Source organism: Meriones unguiculatus, chromosome 7 (assembly GCF_030254825.1).
Source record: "Meriones unguiculatus strain TT.TT164.6M chromosome 7, Bangor_MerUng_6.1, whole genome shotgun sequence".
In the NCBI taxonomy this organism is placed as follows: Eukaryota; Metazoa; Chordata; class Mammalia; order Rodentia; family Muridae; genus Meriones; species Meriones unguiculatus.
Window position 1 is genome coordinate 30,797,382 of NC_083355.1, and position 25,514 is coordinate 30,822,895.

General features: G+C 45.2%; 1 protein-coding gene across 2 annotated transcripts; it reads left to right on the forward strand.

The window, feature by feature from the left end:
- The first annotated feature begins 4,425 nt into the window (after window positions 1–4,425).
- Pctp (phosphatidylcholine transfer protein) lies at window positions 4,426–25,514 on the forward strand. Of its 2 annotated transcripts, XM_060386993.1 has the most exons (6): window positions 4,426–4,608; window positions 18,369–18,486; window positions 20,873–20,952; window positions 21,954–22,125; window positions 23,198–23,265; window positions 24,351–25,514. In XM_060386993.1, the coding sequence occupies exons 1-6, from the start codon at window positions 4,462–4,464 to the stop codon at window positions 24,414–24,416; spliced, it is 651 nt and encodes a 216-aa protein (XP_060242976.1). In that variant the 5' UTR covers window positions 4,426–4,461; the 3' UTR covers window positions 24,417–25,514. The 2 variants fall into 2 exon arrangements, with proteins under 2 accessions (XP_060242976.1, XP_060242977.1); XM_060386994.1 differs by lacking the exon at window positions 23,198–23,265.

A 25,514-nucleotide genomic window follows, 5' to 3' on the forward strand; every position in this document is an offset into this window, starting at 1 on the left:
GGAATTGGAGGAGGGACAAAGCTTATAAGCTGCTATCTGGTTTTAATGGATGGAATTAGCTATACACACACAAATTGTGTTTGTGCGTTTGTACAGGCAGTGCTGGGAATGAAAACTGGGGCGTTGCGTATCTTAAGCAAATACTTTACAACTGAGTTACATTCCCAGCCCAATCCGTTCATCATTTATTCATCATTTGAGATTTCATTGCTGAGTAATACTTCACTGATGGATATATCAAAATGTGCTCCTCTGATCACTCACTGAAGAATATCTTGGCTATTTCTGATTATCTGTCCAAGTAAACGTTGCTATGAAGATGCGCTCATAGTCTATGGTATGAACAATGCTTCTCCCAGCTGAGTACCTAGGGATGGAAAGGCTGGTTTGCACAGCAGTTACGTGTTTAACTTGAGAAATTATCAAGTGTTTAGATGACTTCTAGTCCTACTGAGAGAGAGGGTGGGGGAGGGAAGGAAGGGAGACTGAGAGAAACCTAGCTCCTCCTCAGTTTTGCTAACATTTGCATTTATCAGGCTTCCCTCTTTAAGTTTTTTCCATTGATTTTTTTTTTATTTATGTGTGTTTATGTTTGTGTGTGTGTATAAATGCCATTAAAAATGTGTGGAGGTCAGAAGACAACTGGTGGAATTTGGTTTACTCCTTCCATCATGTTTGTTCTGGGCCTTGAACTCAGGTCTCCAGGCTTTGCAGCAAGCACCTTTTCCCATGGAGCCACTTCCCCAGCCCTGATCAATTGTTTGCTGTTTGTTATTCTACTACTATATAATAATGCCTCATACTGGTTTTAATTTACAATATGGTAAGGACCAATGATGGTGAACATCTTTCCCTGTTATTTGGTAATAGTTCTTTTGGTGAAATGCCTACTTGAATTTTATTTTTTTGCGTAGTTCCTTTCTTTTTTTTTTTCAAATATTGGCATTTGGGAGTTCACTTCCTTGTTTTTATATGCACCGTTAAACAACACCAAGTTAATCAATATCTCTTATCTACCTCTTAAACAAAACTCTGGCCTTAGTTCCATTTTATTTTCTGTGTCTTTCCCCCCCTCTCCCTTTTTTATCTGCTTCTCCACCTACTCACCCACTATCCCAACTTTTCTATACTCTCCTTTTGGGGTCCACGTCAGAAATGCTTGGTGTTTCCACATAGCTGCATGTATCTTAGTCATTCATATTTTCAGTTTATTTATCTCCTCATGTTGTTCTCTCATGGTCACCTGTCATTCCTGTATCACTCTCACATTATAAGAAGCCAACTGTTCGACAACACCCAAGTTTTCACTCCAGTAACTATGTTTCCCATTTGTAGAAATTCTACTGTTTCAAATTAGTTGCCTTTTTCATGGTGTGTGTGTGTGTGTGTGTGTGTGTGTGTGTGTGTGTTTATTACAGCCTGGACATCCTTTGGCTTGTTTTAACTGCATTAACTAATTGCTTTCGAATTGGACTGGTTTCACTTGTTTGTTTTGTTTTGCTTTCATCAAACGATTAGAACCTCTTTGGTTCTAATTGAACATCCTCTAATGTTTTTTCATATGGAGAGTTGTTTCCTAAGGTACTTTTTCTTTTCTTCCAGTATTGAGGATCGAATCTAGGGCCTCACGCATGCTAGGCAAACGTTCTACTACCAAACCACAGCCCAGGTCCTGTTTCCTCAGGTCTAGGTGACTCTTACTCTATTTGTACATCTGTCTTCTGTGGGTGTTATGCTCTTGGTGATAGCTCCATGTGTCCTGGTTGGTAAAGTGTCTCCTCTTTTGATTCTGCTAGAAGCCCAGAGGTTCAATGGACCTGAATCAAATTTTGTGCCTACTTATTACCTGTGGTTCTCATGCATCCTCAGTGCAGTTATCAAAGGCAGAGGAGTTGTAGTTGGATGCCTCAATCCCCCAGCAGACAGAAAGTCCGAGGGATGACACCTGAGGTGCTAACACTTGTCCTTGAACTAAAGAAGATGCTTCGCTAGCTGTAGCAGGTGGGGAGGCTGAAGCAGGCTCTCCTTTTAAAGCCTGAGTCCTCCGAGAACTCTCTCTGTCACTCAGATGAGAACAGGGAATCCTCATCCTCAAGGAAGCTCATGCTCTTCCTACAAACTCAGGCGGAGACAGATTAAGATCCGTGCTAAATCAGCAGTGGGCATGCTCCCTTCTTTTGGCACACTAAGCTCTTTAGAGGACACTCTTTGGTAAGTATAAAATGACAGGACTCCTGTGACCTGATAAGTGGCCGGAGCTGTCCCTTGGCTTTACAGCATAACCCAAGGCATGTTTTTTACGAGTAGGCAGGTGTAAAAAGGGTGCCAGAAACTCTTCCAGTCATGCTCAGGAGCCTCTTCCAAACAGGAGTTCTCCACAAACACAGGATTGGGGACAAGGATGCAGAGAGTGGGATGAGACAATAATATGGTGGACATTATCCATTCTGAAACATTCCTGCGCCTTGTATCTCTCTGTGGCTTTCACTTTGTCTCACCTTTCTGAAATCTAGAGTGTACTTCTTTGTCCTCAGCTATGCTTTGTGTATAAAACTGATTTTGGCCGGTCTTACCTAGCATTTCTACATCTGAGACCAGGAGCTTGGGTGGCTGTGTAGTCAGTTCATCTAGAAAGCATTTCCTCTTCAGCACAGCATGGGCAAAAGCAGGGATATCTGTGTGAGTTCAAGGCTAGTCTGGTCTACATTGTGAGACTTCGTTCTTCCACCTCTCCCTCAAGAAAAAAGGGTGGGGGAGGGCTTTCTCATAAAGGAAAAAGGTTGGTTTGTTTATGTAAAATATCAAGACCAGGCCTGTTCAGGACCTGTTCTAAGTCATTCATACTTCGTGAAAGAAAAGCACTTGCTAACACTATGTCCTGTACTGATTAAAATAAAATAAGTGTGTGTGTGTGTGTGTGTGTGTGTGTGTGTGTGTGTGAGAGAGAGAGAGAGAGAAAGAGGCAACATATTTAAACACACACAATAAATGCAATAAATGCAGTTTGAATTTGGTATCTTATACCTTCTATAGTAATGCTCATTCTCCTGGACCTGTCTTCATTCATCTACTTTTTTCTGTGGTGGTAAAGCCACACTTTCATCAAAGCATACCACTATAATCGGTTCTTTGAAGATATCTGAAAATCCTCCACAGTGTTTTCTTTTAGTGGGGGTGGCGAATGGGACTGCTTGCATCAGCAAATAGTTTACAAACATGAAAAAGCTTCCAAGCCATTATTAAAACTGCAGGGAGATTTGTCTTGGAGCAATCTTTTGCGTGTTTAGGAATATCTCACTTTCCTTCTGTCCTGTACAAGCAAAACATGCTGAACTGAATAAAATAATAATTTTTCTGTGTTATGGCCACCGTGATATTGGAACCTTTGTAAACTGGCTTTAAATATCTATTTTTTTTTCCTACAACCCCTCCCCCGGCCCTGGTATAGAAAGAATTGCATTTCTGTTTATTCCTGCAAAACAAAAGGGAATAATCATTAAACATTACTTGGCTAGGCCCTGGAAAACATATTCTACAGCCCTCACTGTTTAAGGTAGCGTGACCCATTTTACAGATTAGGCAACATGGCTTTCCAGACTGTGTTGGCAATCAAGTGGCAGTTGCACTGATCTTTAAACTACCTTCTTCACTCAAATCCAGGTTACAGCTTTCTGCTGAGAGAGTCGGCAATGCCATGAGACCTAAATGAAGAGAATGATCTTTAAGTTGCACAAAGACTTAAATTATGCAAGCTACAGAAATCCAGATACCATATCTTTCAGATCACTTGGCAAAAATCTTGCCTGTCGTAATTCAATTTCTTAACTATTTTTCAAGGCAGGTACTTACTTACTCCCTTGGCCTTCTGCTGAATCCCAGGGATTGATTTTCAAAACAGTGTTTCAAAATGTATAACAGAAAGAAAAGCAATTAATATATATGTATATATTAATGTCTATTATGTATATTAATGTAATAATATGTATTTTAATACACACACATATATATATACTCTTAGCGTCTGACCAAGCACGTATGTTTGGACTCTTTCCCCATGAGTCTTCCAAAGAGACCTTCCACTTTCAGAGAGGTAGGTAGGTAGGGACCTCACACAGGTTTGAAGGTTATGGAGGTGAGTATTAACACATGCTCCCTCATTCTCAGAAGTTTCCTTACTTCTTCAGCCCTTCCTTCTCTTCCCCAGATACCCTCTAGCTTTGCTCTAGTTTTTTCTTTCCCATTCTTCTCACCCTTTGCTTAGCCCCGCCCGTTTTCAGCCCTGAAACCTTCCCCCCAACCTCTGCTCCCCACAACCCCATAATCCCCGCCTCCTCTATACCAAGTCCCGCCTTCTCTCTCTTCTGCCAATCAGGTTGGGGCCACCTTGTGACCCCGCCCCCGACCTTTCTAAGGGCCAGTGGGTGACTTGAGCTCGGGATGCAGTAGCCCAGCTGTGGGAGGATGGCGGGTGCCGGAAGGACGGCCGGTTTCTCGGACGAGCAGTTCCGGGAGGTCTGTGCAGAGCTCCATCAACCGGCACTGGCCGGGGCCAAATGGCAGCCGCTGCTGGAGGCCTCGGGCCTCACCATCTACCGGCTGCTGGACCAGGTAGCGGCTGACTGTTCTGCTGGAGGAGATCAGGGGCCTGGGTATCCTGGTCAGGAACCCCCAAGGGCCTGCTGGAATGACCAGGCTCCTCTTGAGTTATTTTGCCCTGTGTAGATCCTATGTGTTTGGGAGGTAATCCGAGCTCAGTCTCAGGTCATTCCTGTTGCTGCATTTATGGATTGTTATAATTTATGTTTTACTCTGTAGCGTTTGTAAAACAATCAAACCGCTTGGGAGCAGGGAATTGTATCTAGTGGCCAGTGGTTGGAGATGGGGCAATGTGCCAGAAGTGGTCTAGGGTCTGGACACCCATAGGAGAGGGAATGATGGGTCCAGTACAGGGTTCAGATTCCGAGCTGGGGTGGTGTGCCCATGGGCATTTGGAGAAGTGTGGTTATCTACATTCATAAGAGAGAAGCATTTGGCAGCAGTCGGCTGACAGACAACGGGAAATGAGTAGTTTGGAAGCTTAGCCCAATTCGGGAAGTAGTTTGTTAGGAGTGAATGATAGAATGAAAACATTGGTCAGCTGATTCCTAGACCATGCCCACGCCTGCAGAGAACAAGGTTTCCTCCTGCCAGATGGGTGCCAGTGCTGAATGGGGTGGGGTGGGGTGGGGTGGGGTGGGGGGAGGGCCCATGTCCTGAGCAGGTGGGAAAGAGACAGGACTCAGGAACTGGTGTTCAGGGTGGCCACGAGGTGACAATAGTGATCTCACCACTGTAAGGACTGTCTTCAGCGGATCTCAATTGTGAGTTACATTTGGTAACTTGGTTGTGACGCTTCAGGCACAAAGAGAGCGGAAACTGGAATAGGAGTGGAGTTGGTTCTTAGAGGTCTTGAGGCATCTTATTGGAAGCCTTTGGAACCAGGTAGCTATCCAGGTGGGAGAAACTGGAGGCTTGTCCTCAGCTGCTTTGCTGTAGGCAACCAAAGTTCCCTGGCACAAGGCCAGATGCTGTGGGGAAGGAGTCCTAACGCTCATCTGCTGTGGTAGGAAACAGTTTTGGAGGGATGAAGTAAGCAACTTCGCAGAGGCCCAGGGAAGTATCTTTAATGGCCGAGGCGTGGTTGGAGAGTCCACACCCTCGTACGAGAATTTGTGGAACAGATGGGATTGGATGGAACTATGTGGACCTAGGTGAGCCTTCTCGTCTGCTGAGGTCGAGCCCTGTCAGCTAAGGTCATGCGTGTTTGATTTGTGAGGTCACGGTGCAGCCTGGGTCAATGCAGTTTCACAGTCCTCTGGGGGGCTGTCCTTCATGACATCAGCGATAGGAAATTCTACTGTACGCCTGTGCCCTGTCTGGAACAGTAACTTACTGATAATAACTATCAGCCTGGAGATGGCTCTGTTCGTGCCTTACTTAATTCAGCGCACACAAAGAAGTTCTAGCTGCTGTTTTGTCTTTTCACTCATTGTGCTCATGTGCATCCATGGGCGCCCGCTTCCTACTGCATTCGTGTTTTGCTAAGTACGGCAGTCATTCAGTCACCAAACTTTCCCTGTAGTAGAGCAGGACTGTCAGCTGCAAGATCCACAGGAGACAGGGCATATAGAACAGACAAAATCAACATCCTGTTGAGACTTAAACAACTCTCCCTCTTGAGAGTGGACGCTTTCAGACAAACATCCTTCTGTCTTCTCCCTACCATCCACATATTAAAGAACTTGCCAAGTTGTGTGTCAGGCATCATGTCTATTTTCCTCTCCTCTCCTCTCTCTCTCTCTCTCTCTCTCTCTCTCTCTCTCTATCTATCTATCTCTCTATCTTTTCAAAGCTGGGTTCCCAGCACCTCTCACCTCATATTGCCTCATTTTTAAAAACTGGTTCCCTGACCTTCCACCTCTTTACTATCCTGTATCCCACACATTCAGCACCTGAAAGAGAGGTTGTGATCTTATCACTGTCCTTTTGTTGTCGCCCTTCATCACAGAATTGCAGCCAGTCATTGTCATAGCTGACACTCGCTGCATATTTTCTTACACTCTGGGCAGCAGGTACATGGCAGGCATTGACATACTCCATTCTAAAGTCAGCTTTAAGATAGCACCATTGATCACCACCATTTTACCCATCTGGATAGGAGTGTGTAGAGGAAATGAGTTGGTTGGTCAAGGTTAAAAGCAGCCTCTTGATACCAGCTGTCTGGCTCTGCACTTGTTTCTTACACCCTCAGACTGTCTGAGCAGAAGGCACGTACAGCTGAGACCCAATGCTTCGGACTCAGCTGACCTTTTCCAGCAGTGTCTCCCCATTTGCATCCTCTGTCCATCCTTCCTAGAACCTAGGAAGGTACAAGATATATCCAAGGCTTAGAGTTATCGGAGTGTTATTCAGTCCTTCTGTCCATGAAGCCCTACCTTACCCTACCTCCTACATCACACTTTGGTAGAGCGCCTAGAATGTGGAATGGTATATCCTGGGAGAGATATATTACCTCATGTTTACTGTATTAAAAAAAAGAGACCGAAAACTGGTTATGTACACATTCAATATTCATTGATGGTCTCCGGTGAGGTAGATGAAATGCTGCAACTCCTAAGATAGCGTTGCTTCCCTGAAGGATCCAGTGGCTTGGTTAGAAAGATATTGTGTAGGTTGGTTGGATTGATGTGCCTTTCAAGATCATGCTTAGCATATTGCTGACGGCTGCAAGGTGGCCATTGATAAGTGGCTGGCCTCCTTGAGAGGTCATTCACCTGAGGTGGGAATCTTGCTGCCCTTTGTGGTTCCTTTGTGGTAACATCCTTTCCTGAAATGAGGATGGAGAAAAACAAAAACTATGATCACATCTACATGTGGTTGTGACCATTTTACAATGATGCTTCAAAAGGATTAAAACAAATACAGAGGTGCTGGAACATTCTTCAGGGTAACGGATTGTGTTTTAAATTAAAAAAGCAAATTTGCACCATCTTTTAATGTAGATGCACTTGATTCTGAATCCTGTTGTTGGACAAATGGGAGCTTTCTCCTCATTTAATTGTATCTATCTATTTTAAGACAGAGTTTCATCGCGTAGCTCTAGCTGGCCTAGCAGTCACTGTGTAGCCCCAGGCTATCCTAGAATTCTTTCTGTGTCAGCCTGAGTGCTGCCATTTAAGAGGCATTCACCACCATACCTTCGTAGGTAGGAATTTTTGACAAGCAATATTTTAATACTTATGGTTTTCCTCTCTATTAAGTCATGACCTGCTCCACAAGGAAAGCTTCTTCAGGACTGTCCTCCCCAACACCACCACCTTTTGCTTGAACTTCATCTGTTCTATTCTACTCTTTTTTTTTCCTACCCATGTTGCTTATGCTCTTATGACAGGTAGAAATGAGAAACTAAGTTGAGCAAGGCCCCCCCAAAACCTAGTGAGTGGTAAGCGATTGGCACGAGCTAGACTGCTCTGATGAAATCTTTGTTAAATACGTGGCTTGCTAGGAGGCAAGAATACAGGCGAAGGCTAGGCTGTGGCCTCATGAGCAGAGCATGGGCGTTGGAGGCAGGCAGTCTTGTGTTCAGAGCTCAGCTCTGCTCCTTTCTCAGCCATCGAGTCATTCAGGGGAGTCACATGCTGCTGCCTTTTCAGACAGCGGCAAGTGGCGGAGGCAGCTCTGCTGTTTCAGTGAATAAAGCCTCTTGGAAATGAGCTGGATCCAATTGATGAGAACAACCCCCCTGGATTATATAGAGCTGTTGGGCAGTAAATTACAGAGAAGAAAATCAAGTAGCGGGGAGAGAAGGAAGAGGAAGATGGCTCAGCAGGAAAGAAGACTTCCTGGGAAAGAAGAGGGCTGACTTCAAATCCCAAGCACCCATTCTTTAAAACTCTGGCCACGGCTACATAGACCTAGAACCTCAGTGCTGATCCTGCCTTGGGCATTCTTCTGCATGACATGAATAACTTGCTGCTGAAGCTGAAAGTTAAGACTGTTCTTCCAGTCTGTTGCTGTCTAGGCACAGTCTACCATGGCACATGTGGGCTTTCTGATACTGAAAGGTACAGTCAGAGCAGCAGAGTCTTCTGGGACGAGTTATGATGCAAAAAGGTGAAAACCCAAGGGTCGTGAGTATCCAAAGGCAAAATGAGTATCTGTTGTAAGATTGGCTGTCCCTGATGTTTGGGTTGACCCCCCTGGGAATAAGGGTGGTCCTCTGAGCAGTACTCATAGGTTCTCTGAAAAGAAGAACCAAAGGCCCTTAGGAGATTTTTCCTAGGGATCTACAGTCATGTCTTGTAGCAGCTTTGGACACATTACCATGGCAATAGTGCACAACACAGCCTATAGAGTGAGTCTGGCAAACAGAGGTCACAACTTGGCTGAGATGGGTGCTGGGCTGAAAGGATCTGACTGACGACTTAGTAGATCATCTCTACATACTGGACTCAGGGAAGGACTCCCCTGATGTGTGTTGGTCCTTGGCTGTGTCTCAGCTGGGTGAGGAACCAACAGTCCTTTCCCAGTGATGGATTTTCCTGGTACTGCTGACCTTATGAAGCTTTTCCAGGCCCCAGAGGACTGTGAAACTGCATCGATCCAGGCTGCGCTGCAGCCCAGAGAAAGAAGCTCAGGTGACCTCAGCTGACAGGCGTTACCTCTCCAGACTAGAATCTTCCTCTACCATCCCTTAGCTGGATCTAATCCAGTTCATAGCGCAGACTTCTTTTACTGCAGCATAACAGATCAAATCTGCCTGCTCCTCCTACCCTTCTGGCTCTCAGTGTGGTGGAAACACCAGTACCCAAACTCAGCATACTCCCTGAACTGTAGCTTAGAGGCAAGAGGGCCAGCCTGTCTACAGTCAGGGCACCAGTGAGGGTTTCTTCCTGTGTGACAGAGAGGCCGCTCTCCTCCCTCCCCACCTCCCCCAAGTATGCAGAGGCAGAGACGGGTGACAGCCTTTCCTCTCTATCAGGGTGTGTGTGTTTGAGTGTGAGTGCCTTGAGAATGCTGACCCCAAGGTTTAGATTTGTGTAGATTTGAGTAGGAAGTCCTGTCTCTGTTCCCAGGTGTAAGTCAAGGTTTGAGGTCTGCCCTGTCTTTCACCACACCCCTTCTGGGTGCTTTAAGTACAGTGAAACATTTTATATTGGGCTGTGGAACCCTGAGAAGGGTTGATGACCCACAAAGAAAGATTTGGGCTTATTGGATCCTGGGTCATAAGACTATCAATATCCAGATGTTATTTGGGGTAATGCTGACCAGAAGCTTTTGTCTGTAAGTTTACCCCTTCTCTTTTTTTGATATCCCTCTGAATACTGTTAAGCCTCAGTTTCCCTCAATGAAAAATGATGTAATAGGTAGCCTATACCTCATATTATAATTATGTGAACAAAATGGGATAAGCCATGTAAGCAATCAGTTCATTATCTGGTGTTCAGTGAGTGTCAGGAATCATTATTTTACCTACCCACCTGCAACCCCTATGTTTTTTATTTTTTTATATTAATTACAGTTTATTTACTTTGTGTCCCAGCTGTAGCCCCCTCCCTCATTCATTCCCAATCCCATCCTCCTCCCTCCCTCATCTCTTCCTTGCCCTTCTCTAAGTCCACTTATAGGGGAGGTCCTTCTCCCCTTTCATCTGGCCCTAGTTTATCAACTCTCACCAGGACTGGCTGCAGTTACTCCTCTGTGGCCTAGCTAGGCTGCTCCTCCCACAGGGGGCTGGAGAGGTCAAAGAGCTAGCCATAGAGTTCATGCCAGAGACAGTCCATGTTCCCCTTACTAGGGAAGCCACTTGGATACTGAGCTTCCATGAGCTACATCCATGCAGAGGTTCTAGATTATCTCCATGCATGGTCCTTGGTTGGAAAATCAGTCTTAGAAAAGACCCCTGTGCCCAGATACATTTGGTCCTTGTGGAGCTCCTGTTCTCTCCACATCTTACTAACTCTCTCTTCTTTCATATGATTCCCTGCACTCTGCCCAAAGTTTGGTTATGAGTCTCAGTGTCTGCTTTGATACACTGCTATGTAGAGTCTTTCAGAGGCCCTCTGTGGTAGGCTCCTATCCTGCTTCTCATTTTCTCCTACTTCCAGTGTCCATCCTATTTGTCTTCTCAGACAATTAGGAATAGTGCTTCCTCAAGATACAGCTGTACCACTCCTAGGCATATATCCAAAAGATGCTCAAGTACACAACAAGGACATGTGTTCAACCATGTTTGTAGCAGCTTTATTCCTAATAGCCAGAACCTGGAAATAACCCAGATGTCCCTCAACGGAGGAATGGATACAGAAATTGTGGTTTACATTTACATAATGGAATACTACTCAGCAATAAAAACAAGGAAATCACGGAATTTGCAGGCAAATGGTGGGACCTAGAAAAGATCATCCTGAGTGAGGTATTCCAGAAGCAGAAAGACACACATGGTATATATTCACTTATAAGTAGATAGTAGACCTATAAGATAAGATAGCATAAACATTAAAATCTGTACACCTAAAGAAGCTAAACAAGAAGGAGGACCCAGGGTAAGAAGATCAACCCCTACATTTTAAACCCATATTGTCCCCTTTAACTCCTTACTTTATATTGGTGAAAATGCCTAACTTTCATGTCCCCTGAATTTACTAAGTTCTGTAGAATGGCTGGAGCCGGTCAGCACCCACAGCTAAACAAGAGCACTGTGTCCTCTGTAGGAATGGACGTGCATTCTCCTGTTCAAGGCCAAGTCAGAGCACACCACAGGGAGTATATTCAGGGTTAGGAAAAGGTAGCTCCTGGATTGCCGGACAGTTAACAATGAAAAGGCAGATAAGCAACACAAACTCAAGGTACCTCTGTCCACGGGTGATTATTTTTACGTGGGAATTGTGAGGGCCAACTATAAACATTTTGACAGTTTCCATTTCTCTCATGTAAACGCATGGCGATTGCTCTGCTGAAGTCAAATGAGCCTGCCAAATAACTTAGCAGTGCAACTGAAAGTAAACTGCATGGCTTTTTCTTTTTTGTTGTTGTTGTGTTTTTTCCTTTGTTTTGTTTTTCTGTGTGGCCTTGGCTGTCCTGTAGCCCAGCTGTCCTGGACTCGTTTTTAGACCAAGCTGGCCTCAAACTCACAGGGATCCTCCTGCCTCTGCCTCCCTGAGTGTATGCCACTATGCCCAGGCAGGCACAGCTTTTCTTTAAAAAGAAAACTTTATCTTATCCATCATTCCATAGACAGACAGATAGCTCAAGGTTTACACAAGTCATCAACACCAGAAGCACATCTTAAAATTTAGACACCCCAGTAACAGTGTCCTAGCCAGGTGTCCTCTCTCTGCAGCCTCCATTTCTTCCTTTGTAAAGTGGAGATGCTGATGTGTGTGTCTATAAGATCACTGCCTGGTGTAGGTGTCAGTTACCTGAAAATGTGGAGAATCTGTGATCCTCAGTCTTCACTTCTTAAACTGGAAAAAAGAGATCAAATGTGTGTGTGTGTAACTGCCCCCCGCCTCCCAGACTTCACTTGATGCGACCCTCAGACTCAGTCGATACGAACTCTAAACTCTTCTTCTGTACTTTCTAGAGAACAACACTTTGGCCATCCAGGGTCCCACTGGGTAAATGTACCAGGCTTAGGGACCAGGGCAACTCCCAGTGAGAAGCCCTTCTCAAGCTAGAACAGCAGAAGGGACAGGCTGTGCAGGTTTTGCCACTGAGTATCATCAGTTGACCCTCAGCAAGTCACTGGTGTCTTTCAGATCATTGCTCTGTGGGCCCTGCTTGAAGTAAGAGTTTATGTGACAGGCCTTCTTTACCTTAATTATAAGCCTTTGATTTGGATAAGACATGCAGAGAGAGCGGAGCTAAATGAGACACTCCTGGGCTAGAAGGAGCCAATGACAAAAGATTTATACTCTCTGTTTGACCTGATACTAATGGTCAGGCTTACGCAAGTAATTCGGTATCTCTGTGTTTCATTTCCTCATATAAAGATGGAGATCACGGCAACTTCCCTGTCTACCTCAAGGACCACACTGATGAGTCAATAAAATCATAGCTATAAGATTGTTTGGAAACTAGTGGACTAACGAAACAGTTCCTGACACATTTGAAAGAATCATACCATGTCTAAGTGATGAAAAACTCCTCCAAGCAATCTGTGTGGCTGTCACAGTGACCACTGATGGATCGCTAGGGGAAGCCCAGGGTGGGAGGCAAACTCAAGGTACTCCTACGCCCGATCACTTCTCAGAGGCAAAGAGCCTAGGTCCCTGCCAGCTTCTGAGTTTTCTTGTGAGTAACTTTAGTGGAATGACGTGTAGTTCTTTGCGTCCCTGCAAAATTATACATTAACCATCAATTTGCTGCCTGCTATAATGGCCCTTTGAGACCATAGGTAGCTCTCCTTCAGGTGAAGGGCAGGGGTCCATTGTGGATCATTAGTCACTTATGTCATGTGACTCACCTGATTGGTCCACTCACCTGACCGGACGAGCAATGTAGGCTCACACTTCTTCAGATAGGTGGAGAGAGCATCATAAGGCATGTGGACCCGTTATGTAATGTTCTCAAAACTGACCAGCCTCAATAAAAATTATCTCAGCCTCCATCTAGTTCTTGCCCTAAGATCCATATATGGCTACTGGGTGAGGACCACTGTGCAGGGCAGCACATCGTAGTCCTCCCTTGGAGGTGCTCTCACTCTTTGGACTTCTTTCTCACTTTTCCTTAATAAATCTACATTCGCTCTACTCCTTGTTCATATTTCCTTATTTTTGTTTTCAGCATAAGCCATGGGTTCTGGTGGCACTGGAACCAGTGATCATTGATCTAACTCCCCAAGTTGTTAAACTCACTCTTGTGCTTTGAAGGAGAATGACCCTCATAGGCTCATCTGTTCAAATGCTTGGTCCCCACTTGATGGAAACCTTTGGGAAGGATTAGAAGGGATGGTCTTGTTAAAGGAGTCAGTGTAACAAGTAGGTCACTGGGGGGGGGGGCGGGCAGGATTTCACAAGGGCATTTCCAGTTATCTCCCTCTCCCTCTCCTTTCCTCCCTCCCTCCCCCCACATGCTGCCATACTCCGTACCAGGGTAGTCATGGAGTCATCCTTGACACATTAAGCAAGCCCTCAATAAACGCTTCTGTAAATTACCTTGGTGTCTCTTCTCAGCAATAGAAAAGTAATTAAGATACCAAGAGTCGAGGCAGGCTCCATCAGTCTCAGAAAACTCTCGTGGCTCTTTCCCTACTTTCCTGGCAAGGCATTTTAGCAGCGCTTTGTGTTTCTGTAGGGTTCTAGTGAGTTTATACACAATCGCATTGTCTTTCAAATGTACACAAGTTTTGACACTATTTAGGCATTCTGTTTTAGAGCAGTGTGAAATGTAGAACAGATCCAGATCTAGTAATAGAGACTTTCAGGAAGCTGAGTGGCTACTGCAACGGGGGAGTTCTTTGGCCTTAAGATACTCAGCACTGTGAAGGTCAGGCAAGTGACTTTGCTTTCCCAAACAGTAGTAAACAGGGTTAGGAAGAAGCTTGTGTCAGAAGTGAGATGAAAGGGTGGCATGGATGGACAACAGACCAGAGTCCTTTACCCTGAGCCCAGCCTGTTAGCTGGAGGTAGTGTATGTTGGCTCATGTTAGGGTGGGTCAAAGGCCACGGCCTTGAAGCAAGGAGAAAAAGTCCATTCAGTTTGGTCTCACTGAATCTGGAGCCCACTGATTGGCTATACTGGCTGGCCAGTGAGCCCCAGGGATCCTCCTGTCTGTATGTCCCTGACTTTTTTTCCGCTGCGCTGGGGATCCAAATTTCTGTCCTCATGTTTATCTTACATGGTCCCCCCCTTTTTTTTTGTTTTTAAACTTTGACTGTTTCTTAATGTCACAAATTTCGCATAAAATTCTGCAATGACGGTGAGAACCATTTGGATCAATTAGGCTTGCTTTTAGGAGCAAGTAATAAAAAACTGGAGAGGATGCCCTAAGTAAAGGTACCTTTTTATCTTACGTAACTAATAACTCCGAGATCTACAGACTGGGTATCAGCTTAGCTGATCCATCATTGCCAGAAACTCTCAGTCTTTCTACTCTGTCGTTTATTTGCTGCTTTTCAGTCCCAGAAGAGATGGCACAGATCCCAATATTTTGCCTCCATTCAAAGCAGGGAGAGAGCATCCCTTGGATGCTCTCCAACACAGGAGACAAGAAAAGTTACCAGCCATTCACATTCTCATGAGAGCTCTCCCGGCAAGGGAGAAAGTGGGCATACACCATGTCAACCAAACCTTGTTTCTCCTGGCAATTGTATTCCATGCATGCCACGGCCACCATATAACCTTCCAGTATTTCAAGTGTAGGAGGCAGTCTTAGAAAGGGAGCATTAGGCAACTAGTGTATTTTGCTATAAATGAGGAATTCGAGCCATTTTTAGAGGTAGTTGTGGGAAGCGTCAAGAAAAGCTGAGCATCTCCATCTCTCGTGTATGCGTATTTGGAGTTATTTATTGCAGTGTTTGCGAGCTTGTAAAAATATCCAACATTTCTTTTCAAATGATTTGTAAATCTAGTTTTTAAAAAGGCCTCATACATTGTTAATATGAACTGTGCTCAAGTAGGGCTAAGTATTGTGTATATTATATATATATATATATATATATATATATATATATATATATGTAAAACAGTGGCACATTATCGCAGGGAGCTGCTGCTTCACTGTTTCTGAGAGCACGCTCGGGTGTACAGGCCTTCTAAAGATTTACAAAGAGTGCGAGCAACCCTTGGATGTCAATGCTTGTAACCGCCACACTCATCTCCGGAAGAACTTCCCTCTTGAGGAAAGGAACTAGGATTTTGAACTGAGTGCTTTATGATCATTTTGGAAGTACTTCTGTGAAATACTCTGAAGCAGAAATACACTTGGAGGAGAATTGTTTCACATGAAGGTTACATAGTCTCAATGTACTATTAAGTGTCTGATAAGAATGGCACCTATTGATCCCACATCACATTCATGTGCCATGTGTGTATGCAGACAAACATCTTCTCCCTTCAGAGAAATAGTGTCAAATGTTATTAGTAGAGACGTACAGATTACGAGATTAAATGCCACTTATTAAGTACTTCTTATAACGACTTCAGACTTTCTACAATGAATACGGATTGTTTTGAAAGCGATTAAAAAAATCACTTTATCTTTTAAAGGATGAAATTTAAAAAAATGAGTATGTTTGCTGGATCCATTTAGAAATAATGAATGGAAAAGTGCTTTGATCCTGGAACTTGGGCTAGGCAATGGAGCTCAGCAAAAGAATGTGAGACCCAGAGCTCAGGAAGGGGGCACCCAGGGTCTTGTTCCTCTGGAGTGCTGTCATTTCTCACTCCTGCCGCGATGGGAGGGACTGAAGGAAGTCATCACAATAGTTCATTCTTCTGTGTTCATGCAAACTGTGTCATTCTATTTTTTTCTCTTTGTCTTTCTGGTCCTCTTCTGTGATACAGATAGAATCAAGGTCACAGAGGGAAGGGCTGTAACTGTAGTCAGGAAGGGAAGGGACCTAGTCTGAGAAAAACGGTTTGTCTTAATTTTTGTAGATATCCACAGTAAGTTGTAGAAGACTCCATGATCATTATCTTTACACATAAGTGTCCTCTTCCTTTGGTGAACATATGTAGAAAATAGGACCTCTATTTTCTCAAACAAGCTGTCCATTCTCTCTCTCTTGACTAAAATGTGCCTGTACTGGTGTAAATGTGTGCATATGGGGAAGCCCTCACCATATCCTTTCCTCTCCGTGTTGTGAGGGCAGGCAGAAGTTGTCTCTTCAGAGGCTTCTCATCAGAACCTAGGGACAGCCTTTCCCTTAGAGTATCAATCTATGCTGAGGTACACAGGTCTTAGATACACCCAATTACAATTGGCTTCTTGGAGACCCCTGGCTCCAAGCCATTTGCTTGTACAACTGGCAGATCACCGTGGATTCACTTTCAATTTCACCTTCCATTTTTTGCCAGGGTTCTTACACATCCATCTGAGATTCCTCAACTGGGATATAGTTTGTTACGCCAATGCCAGCTCATTTGGAAGCTGCTCTTTAGAAGGATCTTGCAAGGCTGTCTTAAACTTTGCATGGGTCCTTGGCTCTGGGTTTAAGGAGCTTCTTTAGTGAGGAGTTAGTGAAACCCAAGGTCCATCTCACAGCTGTGTTTTCTCATACATTTGTTGCTTGTGTGCTTTCGTCAGTTCACTGCTTTTCTCATTTAGAGCCACAGCTTTCCTCTTAACACCAGAGGCTCCAGGCATTCTGAGTTGCCATTGTATCCAGTGAAACGGGTAGTGGGGCCACCTGGAGCCTACATCTTGACGTGAGGCTGTGGCTTGACATGAGAAGGAAAGAATTCACTCGTATTTGTAATGCAGGAATTTTCTTTTTCTAAACAACAGGACCATCTGTTTTAACATGATTTGAAACAGACAGCTGTTCCCTTTTTAGTCTTCTTGCTCAATAAAAAATAAAACAAAAAACCATAAACAAGCCGTACAAATACATAAACAAACCACACCCCCCAATAAAAACAATTGAAAGACTCTGTCTTGTAAACAGCTTCACGAAATGCATTCGTTTCCTTGCGCTCTGCGGATACATGGAATATACCCTTTCCTCAGAACCCTTGCTGCCTGCGTTAACATGGCTGTGTACCTGGTATCTGGAAATCAACCAGACTAAAGTAGCTGCCCACCACAGCAGTTCACAGACCTCCTCTTTCCCAGTTTCTTCAGTGTCAGTGGCAGCCACTCTCTCACCTACCAACTGTTCTGCCCAACAATAGTTGGCACAACTCCCCTTGGTAACTTAATTCCCTCTCCTTATTCTTCCAGCAACAATTCCTATTGTTGGGATCAATTTATTAATTTATCAATTTCCACCATTGCTGTTAGCTCCCTATTTTAGTTGCAGTGCGTTATCTGGATTAGCGCACTGGGTTGCTTTTTTTTTTTTAATTATCTTTTAAAAAAATACTTGTTTCTTTGTTTGTTTTACATCTCAACTGCAGTTTCTTCTCCATCCTTTTTCCTCCCAGTTCCTCCCTCACCCTCCTCTGTTTCTCTTCAGAAAAGGGCGGGTCTCCCATGGATATCCGCCAGCCATGAGTGCGCTGAGTTTTAAAACCATCTATGTTTACCTATGGTGGTGTTCTCTACCAGGCCTTTTGAGCTTTTAAAATCGAATTAGATGTGGTCATTCCTAAATTCTTCCCAGTTGTATCTGGCCATGTCTCTGTCCGCTGTCCTCCTTCAGTTTCCCGGAGAGATGAGAAGCAAAGCCTTCCCCTTTCCCATGGCTCCTAGCTTTGGTATCTTGACTCTACAGCTTCCCTAACCTCAGCTCGTACTGCTCTGTGTTCCAGACTTCTGTCTTTATGCATGCCAGTCTGTCAGTTCCTCTTACCAGAGGTGGCTTTCTTCATCTCCCAGTGGGGGGTGGGTCCTTCTGACATTTAGAACATGATATCCTGATAAATCTTGGGAGACAGTTCCCTAGAGAGGCATTATCTATCTGTTGACATAGGTCCCTCTATGCGACTCATATCCTGTTTAAACCATCTGTCTAATTCTTATGGCTATTCCCTCCATTAAGACCTAAAGGTGTATACAAGATACATGAGACCAGGGGTCCTACCTGCTTCTATACTGTGGTCACCAAGACCCCAGAGGAGGTCAATGCTTGGTGTAGTTCAACCCCAGCCCCAGCTGTTTTTCATGTGATGTGGAATCTCAACTCTGGTATCAACAGATTGTTCCTCCCACTCTGTTTCCATAGAAAACTGGACTTTATGAGTATAAAATGTTTGGTATTCTGGAAGGTTGTTCACCATCTCTGCTCGCAGATGTCTACATGGACTTAGACTACAGAAAAAAATGGGACCAGTATGCGAAAGGTGAGTGACGGCTTACTTAAAAAAACATTACAAAGTTAATCTATTCTTGTCTAATTTAGTTTTGTACACTCAAGGCTGAAACATTCCTTCGCCTGTTCCAGTGCCCACTCTGACCATGTCTTAGTGTCAATCTCCGTTCTGTCCTCACAGTTGCTTTGATCTGTTTCCTGAGGTGGGCTCACCCACGTAGCTTGATTGCCACGGAAGCCTTCTTGGAAGAGGGGGTATCAAAACTCTCTCTTGGAAGTTGTGTCAAAGATCTCCAAACAAGCAAGGGCACATACATGTGAGGAAGTTAGAAAGTAGGAGTAAGAGTGGCTGGAGGGCACTGGAGGTCCAGGAACCCACATGACGGAAGGCGCAAAGCAACCTGTCCAGAAGCCATTGGCAGTTGGTGTTGCTGGGTGGTGATGCTCCCTGACCCGAGTCCTGTATTACTCAGCTGAGACCAATGTCAGGAAGAGAATCCACAGCCTACATAGACTACATAGTGGAGATTTGTACCACAGGAGAAATATCAAGTTGAAAAGCCTTAAGCAAGGAGCCTCCCGCATCTTAGAGGGGAAGTGTCCGCTGCCATTTCAGCCACTGTGGAAGAGACTTGCTCAGTCAGTCAAGTGGGCTTTCAGTCAAGTGTCAAAGAGGCAGTGCTCCTCCCCCATTTTAAAAAAGAAGAATGTATTGTTGAGGGCAGGGAAGGGTCCAGAAGTTTATGGATTAGGAGTGCTCCTTGTGGACCGTCAGCAATCACATCAGGATGTTCCTTCAGCTCGAGACTGTGTTCTTCTTATTGACCTAATTCTCAGGAAGATCCCTGTTCCTTGTGGAAGTGCCCTCCAGAAGACAAAGGCTCATACTGTAATCATACAAATATCTCGAGCAAAGAGAGCCACATTTTCCTAGCGATGTCAGCCAGAGTCCCAGGACTCATTGCCCATAACTCATCGCAAGGCGGCTGCTTATTCTGTGTATGTTGGCCATGGAATCAGGGATCTTCATGTTTTCACGTACCAGTCTTCATCAGGGACAATCAGCACACTTGCCCATCCAAGGGAGCAGGCTGTCACCATCTTGCTCTCCCCAGCAGCCATAAGGCAGTCGTGTGGTGCAGAATTTGGTAATAGGTGCGCGTGTGGGTTCAGCTTGGAAAGAGCAATGTGAGGAAGCTGGCAGCCTACACGTCAGCGAAGGCACCTGACTTTAAAAAGAAAAGGAATTGCAAAGCCTCTTACCTTGTTACCTGCCGTCCGCTGTTTACACTGAAGTTTCTGCTACAGTGGAAGCCGCTGTTAGCCCTGCTAGAACAGTTTGGAAGTCCTTACCTTGCTGCCTCTGGGTTTTAGGAGTACCCAGTTGTGACCAATTGGGCCTAAGCTTACTAAAGGAACAGACCAAGGCGCTGGTCACTTGACCATCATAGTCATGGCTTGCTCCATTTCCTGAAATTACAGCTTTACCTACTTAAATCTCATAGTAGAGAAGGTCAGGCAGTGTCTGTCTGTCTGTCTCTGTCTCTGTATCAGTCTCTGTCTCTGTCTCTCTCTGTGTTGGGGTAGGGGTATGGATAATGAACAGGCAGAGGCAACAGATCTACTCATTCTTCCTCTTCACGACTTTAGTGTCCTGTGGCACTGAGGGGCCACCACGCTCCCTAATTCAATGGCCTGTTTCTGATTGGCTTCTTTTAAATGCTAAAGGTGGCCTTCACGTCTCCCCCAAGAGTGAGTTGGTCCCTCTCTGGATGGTTAAATGGGAGCCTAGGCATATGCCTGCTCTTCAGTTCCTTTGCTGTCTCTTCTGAGAGCTGCAGTTTGCATGGCCTGGCACGAGAGCAGGAACATTAAGGGAATTCAGTTAGTGGTGCTGTGGTGTGTTGTGGACGGAGGAAAGAAGCAAGAAACCCAGCACTAGCTGTAGCTCAGCCATGGCCTAGCTGTGGAAGGTCACAGTCCTCTGTGGGTCTTTTGTTTCCCAGGTGCCATGAACCCAAACACTCTAGACTCTGTGACTTCCTCAGTCTGGCTAAAAGTGGGGGAAGCAAATCGTGATTTAGGAGGGTGGGAAGCAAAACTCCTGGTACTCTAGTGACATCTGGTGGTTTACCTGCTTTAAAACCACTGATTATTTCTTGATACCTGATTCCTTACATTCTATCCCAGCATGCTGTTGGTAAAATGGACACGGGTTGGGCTTATTTAGGTCTCCTGTGTTTCTCTGCTCTCTAGACTATCCCTGGGCAGCAAGCTTTCAGTGGTATTAACTATACTTTTGTTTTCAAAGAACAGTCCCATGGCTGGCGAGTCAGAGCTTTATCACATAGTGAGGCCACATGGGCTTTCTGAAGCCACAGAACTATCCAGACATACTAACCACTTGTGTCCCTCAGAGCTCTGCGAGCAGGAGTGCAGTGGACAGATGGTGGCCTACTGGGAAGTGAAGTACCCTTTCCCTCTGTCCAACAGAGATGTATCCTTTCTTCACCAGCGTTCCGTTCTGCTCTCTCGGGGTCCTGTGCTCCCCAGCCACCGCCCTCACACTGCATGCCACTGGCGTCACAGCAGCTGTGGGCGAGTCTTGGATTCTTGTGGAACCACATTCAAATGCTGCGGCTGCTTGTGTGGCCTCTAGAGACTTCAGAGTGTCATTTCCGGGCGTGACCTCACAGGACAGTAACTACCCCTAGGGTCACTGGGAGGTGACTTTCAGAGACAGTGTCCAAAGGTAAAACTTGAAGAACCTCAGAGTTGGGGGTTCAGGAGGAACAGTCCAGGCTGGCCCAGAACTTTTGCCATCACAGAGGAGAAGGTGGCATCTGTGAAGTGAGATGACAATCATACAGGTTGATATGGCAAAGGAACCAGGACTTGGCCCTTTGTTTCTAGCTGTCTGTCTCCAGCATGGTCGTCTTGAATGCTGATTTTTAGCCACAGGGCCTAGGCTTTTCTTCTCTATTTCTTTGATTATAAACTAAAGCAGTTAACTGAAATTTAGGGAGTCTCCCCTCACATTTAAGTGTGTTGATTACTTGCTACTGTGAACAAATTGGTGACCATAAGGAAGGACAGTGGAGGTGGAAAAGTATAACGATATCTATGGAAGAAGATGACACTGTGAAACACATCATTTTGTATACGAATTTAAGAATTAATAGAAAATGAAGTCTGGAGTTTTAGAAGATGTCATTATCTTTGATAGAATAGCTAAGTGAACAGTGCTCTCTATGCACCCTCTTGGAGAAGAGAGAATACGGTCCTTGCATGGCCGAGAGCTCACAGGGTCATTCCCAGGTAGGTGACAAGGGCTCCCCTGCAAGCATAATGGTTAGTCGTGAGGCTCAGCTTTGCAGAGCAAGTGGGCAGTAAGGAGAAGGGGACAGAAGCTAAGCGGCAGGTCCCAAGTGGCTTCCCCTTGCCACCAGCGTGGGCTGCCCTCCTCGTGCTGGTGTCCTGCCTTGACTGGCTGTGCAGTACGTCTACACCCGTCAGCGGCGAGATCTGGATGTGGACGGGAGGAAGGTCCACGTGGTCCTGGCCCAGTGCATCTGTGTGCCTCAGTTTCCAGAGAAGTCTGGGGTGATCCGAGTGAAGCAGTACAAGCAGAGCCTGGCAATCGAGAGCAACGGCAAGAAGGGGAGCAGAGGTAAATCCTGGGGTGCAGGTCAGTGGCTAGACAGTGCCACTTGAATGCTGGGCAGGTAGGAGTCAAGTCAGGTACAAAAGCTTATCTATTAGCAGTAACAATGGCCTAGGAACAAGGAAATTGGAGGTCAGCCCCTGGGAAGCATCTCACTCCACATCCCACATTGGCTAGGGCTGGATGAGGGTGTTTCCAATCTGACCCAGTGCATTGTTTTTATTTGTTTAGCTTTATTTATTTTATTCCTTCGTGTGCATGAGAGTTTTGACTGCATGTGTTTCACACCTGATTTCTGGGGAGGTCAGAAGAAGGCATCATACCCCGTGAGACTGAAGTTACAGACGGCTGTGATCCACCATGTGGGTACTGGGAATTGAACCAGGATCTTCCGTAAGAGCAATACGTGCTCTTAAATGCTGAGCCAGCTCTCCAGTCCTACCCACCAGCCATTCATTCTTTATTGACCAGACGAAATCAGAACATTGAAAGCAGACCCTAGGGTTTACAAAGAATCACTTCGGGCTTATCCTATGGCTAAAAGGGTTCGGCATAGGTAGGGCCGTCGGATTGGAGGGCGGGTATTGGAAGATAACAGCTCTGATCAACACAAGGCCAGAGACTCAAGTCCCAGACATGGGGCATTCAAGTCTGCCATACTGGCATGAGTGTGGCCTTTGCCAGGCAAAAATCTGCACTATAAGCCTGAGGTTTGTTAGATCTGTCATCTAACTCTTCCTGAATCTTTATTTCCTCATGTATAAAGTGGGTTAACTGTCAGTTCCCCGGGGCTTCTTGGATAATGAAGTGATATCCAAGTGTCTAGCATTTGTCAGGCATGTAAGAAATCACAGCCAAATGTTTCACTGGCTGTATTTTCCAACAATGCTTCTGTGTCAGTAGCCGCAAGGCAGGGCAGGGGAGTTGCCTGGGATCCTTTGCTCCTTTCCTCCGTGCTCTCTGAGCCCAAATCTGAAGATAGGTTTACAGGGCTTTGTTACTGTTTTTTTTTTTTTTTTTTTTCCCAGTCCCCACCCCCACAGCTCCTTCTGAATTGTCTTTTCTTTTCCCCTTTTAGTTTTCATGTACTACTTTGATAACCCGGGTGGCCAGATTCCGTCCTGGCTCATTAACTGGGCAACCCAGGTGAGATGCCAGGAGTCAGGCAAGGGGGGGGAGGGGCACGTATTTGACAAATGTTGACTTAGCCTGCCGGCCGGTTGTCACATTGAAGAGACACATTGTCCCAGGGTAATGAGACTCTTTTTTTTTTGAAGAGCTTGGTTGAGTGACTTGGTGAGAGTTGGAGTGGCCAACACCCAGGATGGAGACTGAGACGTAGGACAAAGAATCTGTTAGCTTGGAATGTCACCCCTTCCTGCTGGTGGCCCCAGACCCTCCAAGATCATTCTCTGGAACTTCCAGACAAAAGTCTACCCCTTGAAGGGACAATGGTGCTTTCGGTATTTTACTTACTTGCTTTAGTAAGTAAAGGTCTTGCTTAGAGTGTCCTGCTTAGAGACAAGCAGACATGTCCTCGCCCAAAGGAAGCCTCTGATTTGGTCAACTTTTTTTTTTTTTTTTAATTCTTGAAGGCCAGGCAACTGTGATAGTGGACCAGGCACAGGCTGCCACTTGTAGTATCTTGAATCTCTGTGACTCTTCAACAGGCTTTGTACAGGTCCTGTGGTGAACTCCAGTGACTCAGGGTGGGCGTGGGAGAGCCTGGGGGTGGGGAGGAGGAAGAAAATTTTATTTTTAAGAAATTACATGTATATGTGTATGAGGGGAATGTGCCTATGTGAGTGTAGATGTCTTCAGGGTTCAGAAGAGGTTTTGGAGCCCCTGGAGCTGGACTTAGTTACAGGTGGCCAAGAGCTACCTGACATGGGTGTTGGGAACCGAACTCAGTTTCTTTACAGAAATGGAATGAGCTTTTACATGCTGAGCCACCTTGCTAGCCTCCGCTTTCTTTCTTATTAACAAATGATATTTTGAAAAGGACTCTGTACTTTTAACTGGCAAAAGTCAAGCTGGAGGTCCTGTCTTTAAGACAGCAGTCTGTCTGCTCTGGCTTTTGCCTTCTGCCATTCTCTGTTGACAGCATCACGTTGAAATTGGATCAGGGGCCCCTTTGTCTTTAATTACCCTCTGAAGCCATCACTGTTTATCTTTTGCCACATGCCAGAGAATGAGGAATATATAGAAACATTTTTATTTTTCCTTTGCAGAATGGAGTTCCAAACTTTTTGAAAGACTTGGTGAAAGCCTGTCAGAACTATCGCAAGAAAACCTAAGCAGAAGAATGGGACCCCAGCATCCATCAGTGACATCTCTGGATGATGCTTGTCCTTCCCTTCACACGTTCCTTCTTCAAAGGTCCACACATACCTGAGCCATGCTTGCCTTTACCTGGCTCACTTGCTGCCTTCTTTCTCACTGGTCCTACTCAGGGCCTGGCACCTTCTTCCACTATTGGATGGGAGACCTGGGCTTGTTTATTTGTAACTTGGGAAATCCTCAGTAGGGAAGAGGAGCCGTACTGTTGTGCCATTTTTAGGGGGATGAGTGAGAGGAGGAAGGATGACAAAGTGAAGGAATGGCCCTTCCTGGAAAGCAGGCTAACTTCAGCACTCTTTCTTGCAAGTGAAAGTAGCTTTTGGTCCATAGTTGACCTTCCATGTTCAAATACTGGAGATACAGTGATGTCCGTTCTCTATCCGCTTTCCTGACTTGGATTTGAGATAGCAAGTAAGTCTGGCTGTGTTCCCATGTGCGCAGGATCAGTAGCTGCGGTGATATCAGACCATTCTGAGGAGCATCTCAGGCCTGACTGAGTACATGTTGAGATGACTGAATTTTTTTAATCGCCCACATCTGGGCTGTTCCTTTCCCATAAGTCACTGGGAAAATGCTGCCTATACCTCTCTAGCTGTTCATTTGATTGCAAGCCCAAGGCTTCAAGAACAAAGATGCCTTGCGCATAACACAATGACGGTGTCTTCCTGTGTAGCACGGTGGCTTTCCCTTCTGGAATGTGTGGAGATATTGAAGGGATAATAATAGTTTACAACCAAGTAAAACTGAAGTAGTGATTTGGTGTGCTCTTCACCTCTTTTCTTAGGATTTCTACCTCTTCAAAACAAGGACACTCAGAGCCCTATGTTTGACCCCGGATTTTTGTAGGAAAATATATTCCGTGGCCAAGACACAGCCTTGATGATCTCAGGGAAAAGTTTTAATCACTCTGTGAAAACCTTGATTAATAGATCTGGAAATTCACTATGCAAAGCCAGAAAAAGGAAATTGTGAAAGTGGGATTCCTTAGACTGTGTGTTCTTTCTGGGAAGAAAGTTGTGTTCTATGAATAAACACAGTGACTTATGCTTCTCTCA